Source organism: Garra rufa, chromosome 21, assembly GCF_049309525.1.
Source record: "Garra rufa chromosome 21, GarRuf1.0, whole genome shotgun sequence".
Lineage (NCBI taxonomy): Eukaryota > Metazoa > Chordata > Actinopteri > Cypriniformes > Cyprinidae > Garra > Garra rufa.
In genome coordinates this window covers 41185765-41205656 of record NC_133381.1, presented here as the reverse complement: position 1 = coordinate 41205656, position 19892 = coordinate 41185765, and the positions used below count along the sequence as shown (strand labels likewise).

Here is a 19892-nt window from a genome sequence, read left to right as displayed (position 1 = left end):
ACACATCGAGGAGCCACAAAACACTATTGTTTAAATTTCTTATAAAATGATTTTATAAAAGCTGAGATGTTTCATACCAAAAGTAAGCTGCTCTGTCTTATCTGTAGTCTTGTTGTCAGTGTCCTTTTTGCTCCACCATTTTTCCTTTGAAAGCCATGCTTCTATTTAGTATTTGTAAAATCACATTTTTCCATCTTATAAAAAATATCTACATAAAATATGTCAAATCCAGAAATGTTAATGTACTTCTACTGTGGATTTTTTAAAATCCTTTGATGTAGTGGCACTACATACTGGCACTAAGTGAATGAAAACATATAAGAAAACAAAATAAATATAACATATTAAGAATTTAACAGTCTTTTTATTAGGATAATTAAACTGGAATTGAGTTACATTCAAAAGCAGAAAACGGCCTTATTGAAAAATGCAAAACTGATTGTCTGCCAGCAGGAGGTGCTTTTGGAACGGTTTCCCTCGTAACAGCTGTACGCAAAGCTGTGCGGCTCTCATAAACATTACTTTATCAGGCGGTATTCAGGCATTATAATTAAGATGAAATGAATAAGACATTGAATGTTTGAGAAATGCCCCTTTTTTGTTCCGCAGAGACCTATACTTGGATTTGTCAATGCATTGACTTGTTATTTTGTTTTCACATTTGTCGTTGTGTTATCTGACTTGTTATAATGTTTTCTGAATTGTTATTTTGTTTTTTAGATTTTTAGACATTATCTGCACTACTTTCCTGTTTCATACTGGAAAGCTGCTTTGACACAATCTGCATTGTATAAAACGCTATAAAGGTGACTTGACTTGAGCTGAGTTGATGATTTTAGTAAAAAGTGAAATAAACAATACAAATCAACCTGTAACAGACAAGGCATGAAATTGAACATGTTAACTCATGCTTGTGTGTTGCGACATTATGTCGGTCTGACGGAGTTGCTGGCACTGCATCATTATTAAATTAAAGTCTCTTGACAAAGCCTGTGTCAAACTGTATCTTGATTACAAAAAATTGTAAAATGTAGCAAACAATGAATTAAAAATGACAAATGGCTTAGAACACCTTAGCAACCATTTAGCAGCACCCTAGCACCCATCCTAAACCCCAACCAGACTGCAAGGCATTTCTAACAGTTTTCAAATTACTGCAAGCTTATATAAGCATCAAACCTCTGCCAAAATGCCAGAGCAAACTGCACAGAGCCTATAAAAGCTTCAAACCAAGCTTCAAACTATTTCAGCTTTGGTCAAGCCAACATACTCAAAAATGCATTGACAAACTGCTATAGTTTTTACTTGTTACTTGATTTTAATCATTGTTTTGCTGTCTTATTGACCGGCTGATCCACAAACCTCATTATAGAGCTGTATGAAGATGCCGAGCTGATGGGAGAGGATGCGCTGGCGGTCCGGCAGACTCAGCTGACGACTGGGCTCTTCCAGACACACATCCTGACGCAGGTTACTGCTGGCTCTCTTTAGAAAGCGAACAACCAGCTCCTGCACAAACACATGGTCAGCACAGTCTTTAGTACTTAAGGAGAAGTTCACTTTCAGATCAAAAAATTACAGATAATGTACTCACCCAATTGTCATCCAAGGTCTTTCTTTCTTTCTTTCTACAGTCGTAAAGAAATGGTGTTTTTTGAGGAAAACATTTCAGGATTTCTCGCCATATAGTGGACTTCTATGGTGCCCCCGAGTTTGAACTTCCAAAATGCAGTTTAAATGCAGCTTCAAAGGACTCTAAAAGGGTCTTATTTAGCAAAACGATGGGTTATTTTCTAAAAACATTTACAACTTATATACTTTTTAATCCCAAACGCTCATCTTGCCAAGTTAGACAAGACTGGCATTTGAGGTTAAAATCTATAAATTACCCATCATTTTGCTAAATAGGACCCTTCTTTCCTTGGCTGTGATCGTTTAGAGCCCTTTGAAGCTGCATTTTGGAAGTTCAAACTCGGGGGCACCATAGAAGTCCATTATATGGAGAGAAATCCTGAAATGTTTTACTCAAAAAACATAATTTCCTTACAACTGAAGAAAGACATGAACATCTTGGATGACAAGGGGGTGAGTACATTATCTGTACATTTTTGTGCTGAAAGTGAACTACTCTTTTTCTAATAAAGTCGGTATAAAATGGACATATTAGATCAGTATTAAAAGAGCACAAATGTTCAATGTTTCTCTACTAAAGTAAGCATGTGAAAGGTGACTCTGACCTCTTTTCTGCATTTAACCTCAGTTTGACCTCAAATGAATCATGTTTTCTACAGATGAAAAAGCTATAATATGAATGTTCTCCGTGACCATTATGCTCCTGATCAAGACTGGACTTGCATTGTTTTTTTTTGTTTTTTTATTTCATGTCTCTAAAATCTCATTTGCGGGTGTGTTTGTGTAAGTGTTGCAATAATGCAATTTAGAATGACTCATATAGACAACATCATGTGTTACAAGCATGTTCTTGTAGTGATTTTTTGATTATGAAAATGGGTTTAGAGCATCTTGAGGGTGATTAACCCTTATTTTGATTTTAAGATTCTTATAGTTTATAAAGCATTGCATAACCTAACACTGTCTTACATTTCTGACTGTTTGTCAAGATATATTTTAAGATATTACACAGTAAATCTCAAGCGATCTGCGGTACTTCTTTTAGTCACTATCCTCCAAAAATGTGGAACTTCCAAATGAAGTGACAGAGTCCACTAGTATTTATGTCTTTAAAAAGTGTGTTAAGATATACCTCTTTAAAGTTGCTTATGAGCATAATAGTTTGTGAAGTGTTTTTATTTGACTTCTTTTTAATGTACTTGCTTATATTTGCTTATACTTTTTTTTCCTGTGTACTTATGTTTTATTTACTCATTTTTCTTTTGATTTTCTTACACTTGTTGAATCATTTAAGTTTTGATTATCTTATATTGATGTTTTTTATATATATTAGGGCTGTCAAATGATTAATCGTGATTAATCACATCCAAAATAAAAGATTGTTCTTACATAATATGTGACCCTGGACCACAAAACCAGTCTTAAGTCGCTGGGGTATATTTGTAGCAATAGCCAAAAATACATGGTATGGGTCAAAATTATTGATTTTTCTTTTATGCCAAAAAGATCATGTTCCATGAAGATTTTTTGTAAAATTCCTACTATAAATATATCAAAATGTAATTTTTGATTAGTAATATGCATTGTTAAGAACTTAATTTGGACAACTTTAAAGGTGATTTTCTCAGTATTTAGATTTTTTTGCACCCTCAGATTCCAGATTTTCAAATAGATGTATCTCGGCCAAATATTGTCCTATCCTAACAAACCATACATCAATAGAAAGCTTATTTATTGAGCTTTCATGTGATGTATACATCTCAGTTTTGTAAAATTTAACCTTATGACTGGTTTTGTGGTCCAGGGTCACATATATGTGTGAGTACTGAGTATATTAATAATGTATATATAAATACATACACGTACATGTATATGTTATAATAATAGTTGTGTATATATATTTATATTTATATTTAATTCTATATACATATAAACTCTTTAGTTACATATAACACTTTGCATTAAATATATATACATGCAAGTGTGTGTATTTTTATATACATAATAATTATAATTATATATATATATATATATATATATATATATATATATATATATATATATATATATATATATACACACACACACACACACACACACAGTACAGACCAAAAGTTTGGACACACCTTCTCATTCAGGTGTGTCCAAACTTTTGGTCTGTACTGTAGATATGAATTCAACTAAAAAAACTTGTGAAAAAATATCTTTCAGGTGGTCAAATAGCAAATAGTGGAGCTCTGCAGCCACCTACTGGTAAAAGTTATTTGTAGTTGTTTTTTTTTTTTTTACTTTTAAAACTAGATTTTCCAAAAGATGGGCAAAAACACTAAACCATGTGAAATTATCCATGTTATCCCCATGAATTAAATTAGAAATGTGGGTCTTTTATAAATTGAATTTTACATAAAAAACTGTTTTTGTATAAAAACCGATTTCAAAAATATTTATTTATTAATTTATATATATTTAAAAAATATCACTAACCCACTGAAAACTGCACAAATGTAGAGTAAACACTTTAATAAACAGAACAATATATAGTACAGACCATTTGAATGAGAAGGTGTGTCCAAACTTTTGGTCTGTACTGTATATATATATATATGTGACCCTGGACCACAAAACCAGTCGTAAGTGTAAATTTGTCAAAATTGAGATTCTCATGTCAAGCTGAGTAAATAAGCTTTCCATTGATATATTGTTTGTTAAAATAGGACAATGTTTGTCTGAGATACAACTATTTGAAACCCTGGAATCAGAGGGTGCAAAAAAATCTAAATATTGAGAAAATCGCCTTTAAAGTTGTCCAAATGAAGTTCTTAGCAATGCATATTACTAATCAAAAATCAAGTTTTTATATATTCATGGTAGAAAATTTACAAAATATCTTCATGGAACATGATCTTTACTTAATATGCTAATGATTTTTGGCATAAAATAAAAATCGATAATTTTGACAGATTTTTAATTTTGGCTACATATATACATATATATACTGTTTTATGTCTGTGAAGCACTTTGAGTTGCATTTGTGTATGAAAGGTGCTTTACAAATAAATCATTATTATTATTATTTTAGCAAATCAAATTCTGTGTACGATTGTTATGGTGCAGGACAAATTGCACTACAAATCACACACAAAAAAAAAAACATTAATTTAACATTAAATCACATATTCAAAAATTTGAACATAAAAAAAATCCACAAAATGTATTGCAATATACAGTATTGAAATCTTTGTTATATATATATATTTCAAAGAAAATAAGTGTGGAAAAGCACTTTTTCTCAAACTTAAGCAATAGCCAGCTCACAAAATCATAGATTCAGAACTAAAAAAAAAATTGACATCTACAATGCAATGTTAGTTACTTTGGGAAAAAAGAAGCAGAAATGTAATGCATAAAAAAATCCTTTTGGAGGGTATTTTGTTTTGCATTTGAGCAACTGCGTTTAACCATGAAACATTACATTTATGCATAGTTATAAAAATCATAATTGTGACAAAACAAAACATTAACTGATGGCATTTATGTGGTGAACTAACTGTAATAATTTTTGTCAGGTACTGTGCATGAAAAAGATATTTCAATAAAAGCAGACGTGGTTTACCATCTGATCGTGTTCCTTCTGTGTCCAGGCTGGGCTTCTGTTGGCTCTGCTCTCGGCCAGCAGACGCAGCTGCACACGGTGAAGGTAAGAGGAGAAGGCCATGCGTGCTTGAACTTTACTGCAAGAGGGAGGCACGAGAAAAGCCATGAAACGAGAGCAGAAGAAACTAAGAAGATGCAAAAGACAATATTTTCCAGTTTACTATGCAGAGGCAACTAGTATTAAGCCATCTGTAGTCCTCTGAAAATGATGAGGGGAGTGTTCAGGAAATGTTTCATTAAATTTTAGTTATTTCTTATAAAGCTACAGCTTTAATGTCTTCATCTTATTAACCTGCTTCATGCTGTTTGGCTCCACTTTAAAGACTTTTGAGCAAATTAGAGCATTCTGGGAAATTAAGTGTTCATTTATTTACAGTTAAATTTATTACGTCCAATGAAATGCATGCTTATGTGCATGAATTTATGCCAACATGTTTATAAGTCAGTCATAAATGTAAAAAATATATTAAAACTAGACTTAAAGCAGTTATATAAATGCATTAGTAAGAATTAACTGTAGTGAAATTTCCTCCTCCAAAGAGGTTTGGCTGGAAACATTATAAAACAGCATTTTATACTATATACAATAAAACACTGACACTTTTTTCTTTGTATGACATAACAGTCTGTTATGCAACCATAATCTATCTATCGATCTATCTATACATATACATACCCTATCGTTTAAACATTTCAGATAAGTATGCTTTTTAGTTTTAGTATAATGCATTTTAAAGTATATTAAAATAGTATAGTATAAAAGTTATATTAAAACATAAAAGTGTGTTTTAAAGTTATAATTAAATTGGATCTTAAAGAAAAGTGTGGAAAAGCACTTCTTTCTGAAACTTAAGCAGTAGGAGTTCACAAAATCAAGGATTTAGGCATGTTTTTGTGAACAACCATGAACTGATACACTGCAAAAAATGGTTCCAAAGTGCAAAATATCTAAAAATTCTTAAATCAATAAGGATTTTCTAGACTAATAAAAATTGTCTTGTTTCAGAAAAAAACTACTCAAAATTAAGTGCGTTTTTGCCTGAAATAAGCAAAATAATCATGTTTTCTGTTTGAAACAAGATTTTTTTGCTAAACCCACTAGCAGATTATTTTGCTTGTTCTAAGCAAAAACTCACTTAATTTTGACTTTTTTTTTTTTTCTTAAAACAAGAAAATATTTTTTTACTCGTCTAGGAAATTGTTTTAAAATATTTTGGCTGGAAACAAGACAAAAAATCTATAGTAAGAAAAGCATTTTTTGCAGTGTAAAATGCAATGTTAATTTCTTTGGAAAACAAGATGCTTAAATGCAAGTGTTAATTCGCTTGGAGGGTACCTGAGAAATGCATATAACAAAACACATGGGTTTGAGCAACTGTGTTTAACCATATCATAGTCAGAAAAATCATAATTGTGACAAATTCCAAATGCACATTTAACAACATATCAAAGTGTCAAACTAACCCAGTAAATGCAGCCTTAATGAGCAAAGAAGACTTCTTTAAAAACATCTTTTGAACAGTAGTGTAATCGTACTAAAAATAAGTACTACACTAATCAACACTGTCATATGTATAACACACTTGCAGTTTTTGTCAATTTATTTAAACAAAACGTTGTTGGAGCTTGTACGTAATTTTGGAGTAGAAACCTGTCCTATTGTTAGTATTCCTAACAAAGTAATCCTGCATTTCTTCAGCTCTGTACTTGTACGCTGCACAAAGACAATAAATCTAATCTAATCTAATCACAAGGTTCGATCAACGGCCAAACTTTCAGACAATGGGTCTAGAATTTCAGTCAAGAGTTTCATGCATTTTGATGCATCACTACTGTTTTAAAACCCCTTCTTTATTTTTCAAATTAAATTCTGCATCCTGTTTGCTCCCTCAATTCAAACTGGATGTGATTTCAAAGGCATTTCCAATCACAGCCCAGGTAAACACTGGCACCATGACAAACGTACACAGAAAGGCTTTTTAAAAACACTGCGCATATATACTCATGGCAGGTTGTTTTGGCGAACGGATGAACCTCAGCGCTACCGCTATGCCGTACGTGTTACTGCAAACATAACAGCATATGAAGGAGATCTGAGGGTAAGAAATGCCCTCCACGCTGCTCCAACAACCGTGAGCTATTTACATGCTCTGAATGATGAGAAGATAAGCAAGGAAAGCACGACGAAACGGAAAAGAAATGTTTCGGAAAAAGCCGTCACACATAAACAAAGATATACTGTACTGTAACGGTCCCTTCCCGGCCCTGGCAGGCGCAAAGGAATTTCTACAAACTCAGACATGTCATTATAATTCCTCGCTCAAATTACAATTCAGCCTCTTGGACTGCGCGTCGAGAGGAAACTGGAATCTTTATTGCACTTTGGACAGGAGTATGTAATATTCATTAATGTCAGCGTATAAAAAGAGCAGGTCGAAATATTTTTGTAGGGCTATTGCATAACGTGGAGGGGGAGGGAATATGTTTCAACTGCTTCCAGGACTCCTGCAAAATGTTAAACAAAGGAAAGACAGTCTGACTCCAGCAATTAGGCGGCCAATAAGAGCGAGCCGCTCCACGCCGAGGTCAGGGCCGGTGTGCCGATTGGCCGGCGCGGGAGGAATCTGCTTCCTGTGTGAATGAGACTGCGAGGAGTCAGTGAAAGTAGCGGTGAAGGCGCTGGATGAAAAGGACACCACGGCGCGGCCAGAGTCTCACACTCTCTTCATCTCCAAGCCTCTTTGAGCGGATGCCAGTGTGTGCGTGTGAGAGAGAGTAATAACCTATGCATAACCTTTGCACACTGTCTAATACTCGATGATTGCTCTGTCAATTCTTCGTCATCAGTTAGAAACCTAGGTGTGCTACTGTATTCCATAGCAATCCTTCGTTCGAAAGGCACATTTCTAGCATTTACAAAACCACATTTTTTCATCTCAAAAATATTTGTGACCCTGGACCACAAAACCAATCATAAGGTTACATTTTACAAAACTGAGATGTATACATCATATGAAAGCTCAATAAACAAACTTTCTATTGATATATGGTTTGTTAGGATAGGACAATATTTGGCCGAGATACATCTATTTAAAAATCTGGAATCTGAGGGTGGAAAAAAATCTAAATACTGAGAAAATCACCTTTAAAGTTGTCCAAATTAAGTACTTTACAATGCATATTAATAATCAAAAATTACATTTTGATATGTTAACAGTAAGAATTTTACAAAAAATCTTCATGGAACATGATCTTTACTTAATTTCCTAATGATTTTTGGCATAAAAGAAAAATCAATCATTTTGAACCATACAATGTATTTTTGGCTATTGCTACTAATATACCCCAGCGACTTAAGAGGTTTTGTGGTCCAGGGTCACACATGCTCTCGCTGTCAAATGCAGAAATGTTAATTCATGCATTCATGAACTCAAGGATAGATGATTGTAATGCTTTATTGGGTGGTTGTTCTGCACGTTTAAGGCGAGACACTGCAGGTGAATAGGGTAAAGAAAATAACCAATAGTTATCGCCTTACTTACCCAGTTGATTGATTACTTTGATAATTGCAAACATTTTTTGTATTACAAGTTTTCTAAAATGCTAGGTTTGAATATGCAAATGATCCATTATTTAATGAAATATGCGCTAATCTGCATACATTTCTAGTACAAAAATCTAAACACTGGATGAAGTCAGTTTCAAAATTCTTGTTTAATTTTTTTGACATAAAAGTTTTCCATCATTTCGTCACAACATAATTCAGAAAAAACTTAGAACAGACAGGAAACACTATATTTTTTTACCAATTTTGGGGGAATAAAATGTTGTATAAAATCAAGCAAATTATATATGAACAAATCCCTCCGTAAAAACCTTCAGTATATAGACAGGAATAAAAATATAAAGGTTGGTGTGTGTAAGTGCTACTGAAGTGGAGATTTATGGCTCAGTGTAGGAAAAAAAACAAATTTTGAGAAAACCGCTTTTAAATATATGTATTGTAATTAATATCTGTTGACAAAAATAGATAAAGTGCTATAAAAGAAACACTTCACAGTGTTTTTGGAATGTTTTCTTTCCACTAGTCTGCAAAAACACTTCTCAAACTTGATAGGTGCATGAAAATATTAGTCCGGTTCTGTCAACACTGCACTGGCTCCCTATTAAACATCGTATAGATTTTAATATCTTGCTAATTACTTATAACGCCCTCAATGGTTTAGCTCCTCAGTACTTGAGCGAGCTCTTATCATATTATAGTCCCTCACATCCGCTGCGTTCAGGAAAAAAACTCTGGCCATTTGATAACACCTAGAATATCAAAATCAACTGCGGGCGGCAGATCATTTTCTTATTTAGCGCCTAAACTCTGGAACAATCCACCTAACACTGTTCGAGAAGCAGATACACTAAATCTAGATTAAAGACACATGTGTTTAACCTGGTCTACACTTAACACATTTCTATAATCCAGATCTGTTAAAGGATTGTTAGTCTGCAATGATTAGGTCAACCGGAAACACTTCCCATAACAGCTGATGTACTTGTTGCATCGTAAGAAAAATGCAACTACGCTAATATTAGTTTGTAGCTGCCAGATCCAGTCCGTACCCAGCCCAGATATTGGATCAACACCTAGAGATGACCTCTACACTGCAAAAAATGCTTTTCTTACTTAGATTTTTTGTCTTGTTTCCAGCCAAAATATCTAAAAATTCTTGAATCAGGAATGATTTTCGAGACAAGTAAAAATTATTTTCTTGTTTTCAGTAAAAACAAGTCAAAATTAGGTGAGTTTTTGCTTGAAACAAGCTAAATAATCAGCCAATGGGGTAAGAAAAATAATCTAGTTGTCTGCTTGAAATAAGATTTTTTTTCTTACCCAATTGGCAGATTATTTTGCTTGCTTTAAGCAAAAACTCACTTAATTTTGACTTGTTTTTACTAAAAACAAGACAATAATTTTTACTTGTCTAGAAAATCCTTCCTGATTCAAGAATTTTTTAGATATTTTGGCTGGAAACAAAACAAAAAATCTAAGTAAGAAAAGCATTTTTTGCAGTGTACAGCCCTGAATGTCAGCGGAGACCACATCAACTAGATGAGCCCCAGAGACAGATTGGTTGTAGGCTCTGTTTCTCACCTAGTTGCCCTCAAAAGTTCATAAGAAGCAAACTCATACAAGTTTGGAGTGGCATGAATTTCAGAAAAGCACTGAGAAATGCTGAGGTCATCAAAAACAGGTTCCAGATATGCGGTCAAGAGGGCAGGGTGGTAAACTACAGCTGACTCAGACATCGGATCAAACTCAAATCCTTTCTACAGAAACCACTAATCTCCTCATAGGAAAGTGTAGCTTCTGTAAGCGCCAGCTCATTACCCATAATTCTGAGTGTCCACACTGACCTGAGGTCCCATCCTTGCTGGAGAATGTGGAGCAGGTTGACTTTGGATTTTGAGTGATGTTCCAATGCCGTGTTTGTTTGGAGGTCAGATGATTTCAGCTCCGTCTCTGCCTCGACCCCGTCCTCATTCTCACTCATCTGAGGGGACTGAGATGCTTTGAGACCTGAAAACACACGTCGTATATTATCATTTTTTAAATATTACACCAGTATCTGCAACAGCCCTATTTGGACAGGACTAGTTTTTAGTTTTGAGGAGATGATGTGTCATTTATTTACACTTTTGTCATATTCCGCAATTAAAGATTTAATGTTGTGCTGTCCGATGCACCTCCATTATGGATTTTAGCCAGCTTTTAGCCAACTTTCTCTGTAAAAACAGTGTTCGAGTACTGCTGGCTGGCATCTAACTCAATGTAAAAAGAAAATCTAAAAAAGAGAGTCTAATCGTGGAAATGTATGGGAATGGTCATTATAATTATAGCGACACAGGAAAAAAAAAATATATTTTTTTAAATTTGATTTTAAGATCATAACAAAACTTTAACTTTTTTTCTTGTATGCTTACTTTTTGATCAATTTTATTCATCCGTATAAAATAACAGCATTAATTTTCATTTATTTAATTATTTTATCTTACTTACCACAAACTTTTGAATGGTAGTGCCCACAAAATATGTTTTTATACCGTTTCAAAATTGTTGTCAACATCGATGATAATCAGAAATGTTTTTTGAGCAGCAAATCAGCATATTACAATAATTTCTGAAGGATTGTGTGACACTGAAGAATGGAGTAATGATGATGAAAATTCAGCTTTAATCACAGGAATAAATTACATTTTAACAGATATATTTTGTATATTTTAAAGTTTAATAATATTTCACATTATTACTGATTTAACTGTATTTCTGATCAAATAAATTCAGCCTTGGTGAGCAGAAGAGAATTCTTTCCTTATTATTTAAAATATAATGTAACAAAAAGTATAATTCCAAACTTCTGAATGATTTAAAAAGTTGACTTTTGTCTCAGACGTTTATAAAATATTATTTTTAAAAGTATTATAATATACATAAAGAACTTTGAACTATTTCAATGATTTAAATCAGTGTTCACTTAAACTAGTTGAGGAATCATTTCCTTCAAAAGCAAAATGTAAAATTTCACAAAAATGTATGTATAAACCGAGGAGAGATTAGTGTCAGAGCTTGAGATTAATAATTCATTGAACCTAATTTTTGAGCAGTAATATGTCAAATTATGTGAAAAGTGACAAAATATGATTTCATTGTGTGTATTAAAGATGCATAAAATGCTAGCTATAAAACTGAACAAATGACTTGTTATCTATGTATATCAACTGCTGGACAAATAATTAAAATGTTGACTTAAACTGGACAAATGTGTCAACTGCAGATGATTTTTTTGTAAATGCTCATTATCAGATATTAACTCAGGAACAATTGACAGAGAACTCAATCAGTTCATTAACATCAGGCATCCTGTACTTCAAATGTCATTAAGGAATCATTCCCAACACACATATCACGCAAACACACCTGCTCGTCTTCTTCCGGCGGATTTGCGTCTCTGCTTGCGTACCTCCAGACTAAGAAGCCTTCTTTCATATTGCACTACATGGTGTGTGTAGAAGCTCCCCACAACCAGAGTTGCATTATCATTAACCCTGTTCCTGTGTAATAAAACACAGTAAAACTGATTTTTATAACATTTGTGTGTTTGTTCGCATTCAGAGGTTGCAATTACAGACACTAACCTTGATCGGGAGATCACAGATCTGAAAAACAAAGAACAACAGATCATTTTAAACAAATGTAAGCCGTTCTGAAACATTCTAGAGAAAAGTTCATGGAAATTTGGGAATATAGAAGTATAAAGAACACTTCACTCCAACAATTGAAATTTCCTGAAAATGTCCTAACCCTCAAGCCATCCGAGATGTCGATGAGTTGTTTCTTCATCAGATTTGGAGGAAAGTAGCGTTTCCTCACTTGCTCAAGTGAATGGGTGCCGCCAGAATGAGAGTCCAAACAATCTGAAAAAGTGCATCTTCTGTTGTCTCTCAGATCAAAATCCACCTACATATTTGTTTAGAGCTGTTTTGGCTTGTAAACAGAGCTTGATCTGTGCAGATTTCTCTCCTGATTCAGACCAGATGACTTTTTGACTGGAGGAAGCGTTATTATGGATTATTTTACCGACATCTGGTGAATATTTCATGTCAACAGCACCTTTAGAAAATATATTTACTGAGAAAAATGGTGACATGCTCAATACTTGTTTTACTCTGTATATCTGTATTTATAATAGCTATTTATAGCTTGGTTAGTTTACAAAAGAGATTTAAAGGCTCAGTTATCTTGTAAAGAGAAAAAGGAGACAAACACTATAGAGTAATACACAAAACACACAAACACACACACACACACATATATAACTGTACACTTTATATAAAACCAAAAATAAACCTCTGCAACAAAATGTAAAAAAAAAATAAAAAAGCAAGTAAGCAAATATAAATACAAAAAATAAGCAACAAAATGAACATAAATCAACAAAATAAGAAGCAAAATGAGTAAAAATTCAGTGCAAACAGTGAGTCACAAAGAAATGTCAAATGTGGCAAATTTCACAATTAGCTGAAATAGAAAATCAAATATATTCAACAAACAATCAAAAGATTATCTTTATCTCAGATTTCAGAGGCTTAGATTCATGTTAATGCTTAGTTATGTTTTTTTTAGAGGTGTACAGGGATTTTTATTTTTCTATGACACTGCAGAGGTTTATTTTTCATTTTGAAACAAGTGTACAGTTTTGGTTTTTGCATCTTGAAATTTCTATGTTCTGTATCACTCCGTTGTTTGTTTCCTTTTTCTGTTTAGAAGATAGCTGAGCCTTTAAATCTGCTTTGTAAAAGTTCTACAATGCATAAATTGTCCTCACTTTAGCACTGCAAAAAATGCTTTTCTTACTTAGATCTTTTGTATTGTTTCCAGTCAAAATATCTAAAAAGGATTTTTTTTTTTCTAGACAAGTACAAATATTTCTGCTTAGAACAAGCAAAATAATCTGCCAGTGGGGTAAGAAAAATATTTTATTTCAAACAGAAAACAAGATTATTTTTCTTACCCCACTGGCAGATTATTTTGCTTGTTTTAAGCAAAAACGCACTTAATTTTGACTTGTTTTTTCTGAAAACAAGACAAAAAATTTTAATTGTCAAGAAGAAAATGCTTCTTGATTTGGCCAGAAACAATGATAAAAACATCTTCTTACAAACACACAGCTTTTGTCTTCACAAGATGTTAATTGATGGACTGGAGAGGTGTGGATTATTGTGATGTTTTTATCAGCTGTTTGGACTCTCATTCTGACGGCACCCATTCACTCCAATGGTGAGCAAGTGATGGAATGACACATTTCTCCACATCAGATGAAAAAATAAACTCATCTACATCTTGAACACCCTGAGGGTGAGGACATTTTCTCAGCTCATTTCATTTTTAAGTAAACTATTCCTTTAAGGGAAAAACACTCATTTTATCAGAGTATATAAGCCTTTGTATGACATACTCGCCTTAAATATCAACAAAAAAAGCCCTCAAGCTGAAGATTCCTAAAATAAATGAAGATCTTTCCAACCACGGTGGAAAGACTTACCTTCCATGGAAAAGTTTATTAGCCAACATGGCGTTCATAGATGTCTTGTATTCCAGATAACCACTGGAACAGAGATACAGAGAGAGAGAGAAACAATTACAGACAGATTAATTGCATAACAAGTCCTAACAAATTCTGCGGGAAACAATCAGTCCCGATGATTTCAGCAAATGCAAGCTGAATGAGAACATGCTTTTCGCACTTTTTAATTGTGTAAAAACAGTGTGCTGCCAAAATGAGAAAACAACGTGTGTTAGCTGTACTCTGCATGTTTATGATGAAACGCACGTAACGATGGGTTCGATGCTTTATGGTGTTTGGTCCAGCGTTCGGCCAGCTGGCTCTCCACAAGAGCGCATCGGTCACGCTTGAGCTATATTACTACGCTCTGCCTTCAAGCAGCTAGAATTAGCTGCTACATCACTAAATGGCTAATAGTGCGACCGCTGTGTGAATTACAAAATTATGAGGTGCTGAACATTAAATGACAGCACAATTTTTCCAGACCGAGCAAGCATTTGAAAAGCTTAAGCAATTTTCCTGTGTCGGATAACAGTATATTTCGGGTGAAGAAAATGTTTATTTAAGACATAAATGTCTCTTTCGGTAAAGCTGTTTTAACACTATCCTGTTATGAGTGCATATTAAACACGTCTGAAGGAATAGAGAATAAAATGTTCGCAGAGATGGGGTAGTAATTAACCAAGCACTTGGGTCAATGCTAAAGAAAAACTATTAAAAATAAAAATAATATTACAAGTAATAGTCCTGAAATATATTATTTCAGTTTTAATTCAGTTTTTAATGCTTTAGTTTTTTGGTAACACTTTATAATTACTGCACAATATTAGCTAAGCATTAGTAAATAGTCAATTCATCATTTATAAATCATTATCTCTACATTAATATAATGTAGTACGCAGTTTAAACATGCAGCTAAATAAAATAAAGTTAATACAAATGCTATTAATAAATAAATAAAAATTCTTAAAATTATTTTCTTGTTTTCAGAAAAAGCAAGTCAAAATTAAGTGCATTTTTAATAATCTGCCAATGGGGTAAGAAAAATTATATATATATATATTTTTTTTTTTTGTTCACCCCACTGGCAGATTATTTTACTTGTTTCAAGCACTTAATTTTGACTTGCTTTTTCTGAAAACAAGAAAATATTTTTTACTTGTCTAGAAAGTCCTTCTTGATTTAAGAATTTTTAGATCTTTTGGCTGGAAACAAGACAAAAAAAATCTAAGTAAGATTTTTTTTTTTGAGTAACTATTATTTTATGTCTAAATAATATCTATAAATGTGCATTTAAAGTTTATTAATCATTTAGTTTCACTTTCTAAATTACTTTATGAATGACTGACAACTAAATAACTGGTATTTTAATAATATAACACTTCATTTAGAAATGACTAATTGATCATTAATAAACTTTGAAAAAATTTTTTAAAAACTTGATAGATTTGCTTATAAGTCAGAAACAAAACATTTATAGCTGCATTTATAAACTGCTTACTACTTTCTATTAATGTGGGGATAATGCTGAATTGACTATTTACTAACGCTTAACTAATGTGTCATAGAGTGCAGTTATTATAAAGTGTTACTATGCTGCATAGTTTTAGTTTTATCTAACAATAATAACCGTGCTGTAGATCTGGATGCCAAAACAGCATGACTCCACTGGTCTGTTTTTATCCATGCAATCTTCTTGGCCTGCACATATTTTCTGATATTCATCATGTTCAGTAATGATACCCACTCATGCTTGTTGAGGGTAACCCATGTCTCCAGGCAGATCAGAGGCAGAGCACACTGTCCCAATCAGGAGCGAGAGCACATGCATGAGTGATGGAAATGATAGATGCATGACTTGGCATTACTAAAATCTCCTTTTCATTGCCCATCTAACATACTCATGTATAAAGCAAAAAAAGGCTGGCACTGATGGCCCTGGTCTAAGCACATCTGGTTTTTGGAGGCATTCGATCTAACGGAGGGTGATCCCTGTAACCTGTTCACAGATGTTTTCTATCACAAGTAAGTGGTGTAATACTGCACCTGAACATTATTTCATTCTAGTCTTCAATTGTGTTTATGTTAACATACGTACTGCACTGAAAAAAATGGTGTAGGGTTTACTTTGAAACAATCTTCAATCAGAAATTGCTAGTAAATTTGACAAAGAAACGCACTGATGCAAAATTTTGTAATTAAATTTAGAAAGACTGAAATAGTATTCTCTTGTAAAATGTACTCGAATAAACTCATAAAGCATTAAGAGGCACGGTTATTTTAGCCTTTGAGTTTATTTCCAGAGCTGGGTAGTAACTAATTGCATGTGATCTGGATTACATAATCAGATTCCAAAAATTTTAAAATACTCGTAATCAGACTACATTTACTTTTTCATGGATTACATGATTGCATATTATTCACACAATAGCAATAAATTGATTCTCCCTAATTTGTCTTTTTCATCTTTTTTCCTTTCTAAAATAGCCAACTTATTATATACATTCAGAAAGTCCAGTTTTGTGGAAATTCACACCTACAATAGACAAGCCATTAGTCAGGTGGCGACACATCATTTGACCACTGGATTTACAAAAATCGTTTCAGGTTTAAGAACATTAAGGTTTCAAAATTGCATCAACTAGTGATTGATTTTTATTTACTTTTTAATTTATAAATCTCAAACTCGTTCCGTTTAAAAAAAATGCTTAACTGAGCGATCTATGCCTTGAGGCTCTAACATAAAGGGATGTGCAAAAACTTCTACCACATTAAAAAGTGTCTTTCTGCATTGCAAAAAGGATTTTATTCATGCACAAAATACATTTTTTTAATGTGGGACAATATTTATATTAACATTGCACGAGCCAACTTTCTCTGACCAAGAAACATGCTTTTCAGCATTTGGAGGCATGCCTTCTCTTGAATAGCTCAAAATCTCAAACTCATTGTTGCTGTTCATAGAAACGCTAAACTAAACGGTCTGAGCACTAAAGCTCTAGCATAAAGGGATGTGCAAAAAATGTCTACCACATTAAGAAGTGTCTTTCTGCATTGCAAAAAAGGATTTTATTTATGCACAAAATACATTTTTAATGTGGGACTATATTTATCTTAACATTGCACGAACCAACTTTCTCTGACAGAGAAATGCGCTTTTCAGCATATGGAGGCATGCCTTCTCTTGAATAGCTCAAAATCTCAAACTCTTTGTTGCTGTTCATAGAAATGCTAAACTAAGCCATCTGAGCGCTGAGGCTCTAACATAAAGGGATGTGCAAAAATGTAAATAAAATGTTTTAACCATGTATTATCATGTCTTTGCAAGGCGTTTGTCTTTCAAATTTCTTATTTCTTATTTACATACAGGCATTCCAAAACTTTTTGTGATCTTTAATCACCAAATATACTTATATAGAAGTATATACTTTTCTTTAAGCACCCCTGAGATTTTAAAATCAATATTTCAATAATTAAGTATCACATTTGCATGTTTATGTTTTCTTTGATGTTGATTGATGGTCACATGGCATGCAGGTAAATAAAAATATTTCATATTTTTTAGTAAGTGTTTTATTTTAATTGTTATTTTAAAACAAAGGCTATAGAAATACCCTTGATTGGGCATTGAATTATTTATTTTAATTAAAAAAAATATGATTTAATGAATTATTAGCTTTTAATAATAATAATACACTTTATTTATAACGCACTTTACATTTTAAAGAAAATCTCAAAGTGCTTTTCATTAAACTCACAAACCCCCCTGTAGTTCCTTTACAAACTTCAGTTTGGGAAACCTTAATGTAATATAATGTTTAATGCACTTCATGTTGTACATTACAACGAATGTAACATATTTTCATTATGGTACAAGATAATTCTATTTAAATCAATGTGCTAAATGAGTTAAATCACAAGTAATCTAAAAGTAATATGATTACCTAAAATGTGTAATGTAACAATTTTTTTTTTTATGTAATTTGGAATCAGTAACAGATTACAATTTGTAAGTAATCTACAGTAATCATCTCTGTTTATTTCTCAAGTAAATCAGTGAATGATGTTGGCATGGACAAACCATTAGATCATTTGTGTTTTTTAAGAGGTCATGAACTGAAACCTCTAATTTCCCTCGATCTTTTGACACAAATCAGGTCAGTGTACCATAAAAACAAGTTTCACTCTTTCACGTCAGAAGCAGTGTGAGCGCTTGGAGTATGTCAGAAATAAAAGGACATTAGTTTACTGTCAGGAATGCGTTTTGTCAATCCATGCCACATCCAATATAGACAGAATTGTTGATTATAATAGGTTCTGTTGTCACATTGTGTCACACACGTCCGCTGTAAACACGGGGTAAAATTAGGAAAGAGCTCCAGATCACTTCGGGGGAAACACAGTTTGTTTGTCTGCTTTACTTTACTGCTGATTCATTTATTAAACAAGACAGTTTGACAAAGGCTTTTCAGACAGACTGAAAGTACAAGACGATGCTGTGCTGAGCCTGTAATTGTAAGTAACCATGTTTTTACCGTTATTGCATTGTCTGAGCCAGATTGCAAAATATGTATAACGAGAAATGATACATTTTTAACCCAAATTGAGCCATGTTATTTCCAGAAAAGGTCACAGCATAGCCTATCTATTACTTTTTAATATATTTTAATATTATTTTAAAACTGTAGCAGTGGGTATTTACTTCAGATTCCCACAAAGAGGCTCAACAGAATAGAAAACAGCCTTTTAAATAGTTTTTTTGATGTAAAAATCTTGCTAACATTATAAGTGGACCTCTATGAACTTTATAAAATATATTTTTATGCATATATTTATTTGCGCTTATTTTATTTTCCTACCCCAACACAGTCTCACAAAGATCAAAGCTTCTGATTTGTGCTGTAACATGAACAAAACAACTTCAGATGATGCCAGCACTCGACTATTTGCTATACTATAATGCTTTATTTCAGAATCATTAAGAGACTTTTTAAATTATTTTTATTAACATTTTGAATTAGATTTTTATTAATATTTTGATTTTTTTTAAATATATATTTTCTGTTTTCATTTTGATTTCAGTTAAAGTTTTAGTAATTTTGTTTTGTGGTTTAGACATTTTTTTGTCTATATAGTTTTTATACTTTTTTTATTTAAGTTTTAGTTATTTTAGTACATCAGGTTTAACAATGAAAATGAGAAATGTTGCTAAAAAATGTATATCATTGTTTAAAGATATTTTATTACAGTTACAGTTTTGTTTACTTCAAGTAACAAAAGTTTGTTTATGGTTTTAGCTATAGTTTATTAGAATAATAGTTTGATGTTCAGTCAAAGCACAAAAACTGAACCAGACTATTTGTTCTCATTTCAGGCCTTTTCTGAGCTCATTTCTCATTGAGGAGATCTGTGCAGACAACAGCTGGTCATCCTCACACACCACTGTTGGCTTTCACTACACTCTTAAAAATAAAGGTTCTTCACGATGCC

General features: G+C 32.7%; 1 protein-coding gene across 2 annotated transcripts in view; it reads right to left on the bottom strand.

The window, feature by feature from the left end:
* The window catches only part of ttll5 (tubulin tyrosine ligase-like family, member 5), a 131025-nt gene that overhangs the window by 56132 nt on the left and 55001 nt on the right, over positions 1–19892 (bottom strand). For both annotated transcript variants that reach the window (XM_073827600.1, XM_073827601.1), the window contains exons 18-23: positions 14382–14444; positions 12475–12495; positions 12257–12390; positions 10696–10858; positions 5246–5363; positions 1363–1509 (exon numbers count right to left, since the gene is read on the bottom strand). In XM_073827600.1, coding sequence (XP_073683701.1) covers positions 1363–1509; positions 5246–5363; positions 10696–10858; positions 12257–12390; positions 12475–12495; positions 14382–14444 — 646 coding nt within the window. The remainder of the gene's footprint in view (positions 1–1362; positions 1510–5245; positions 5364–10695; positions 10859–12256; positions 12391–12474; positions 12496–14381; positions 14445–19892) is intronic.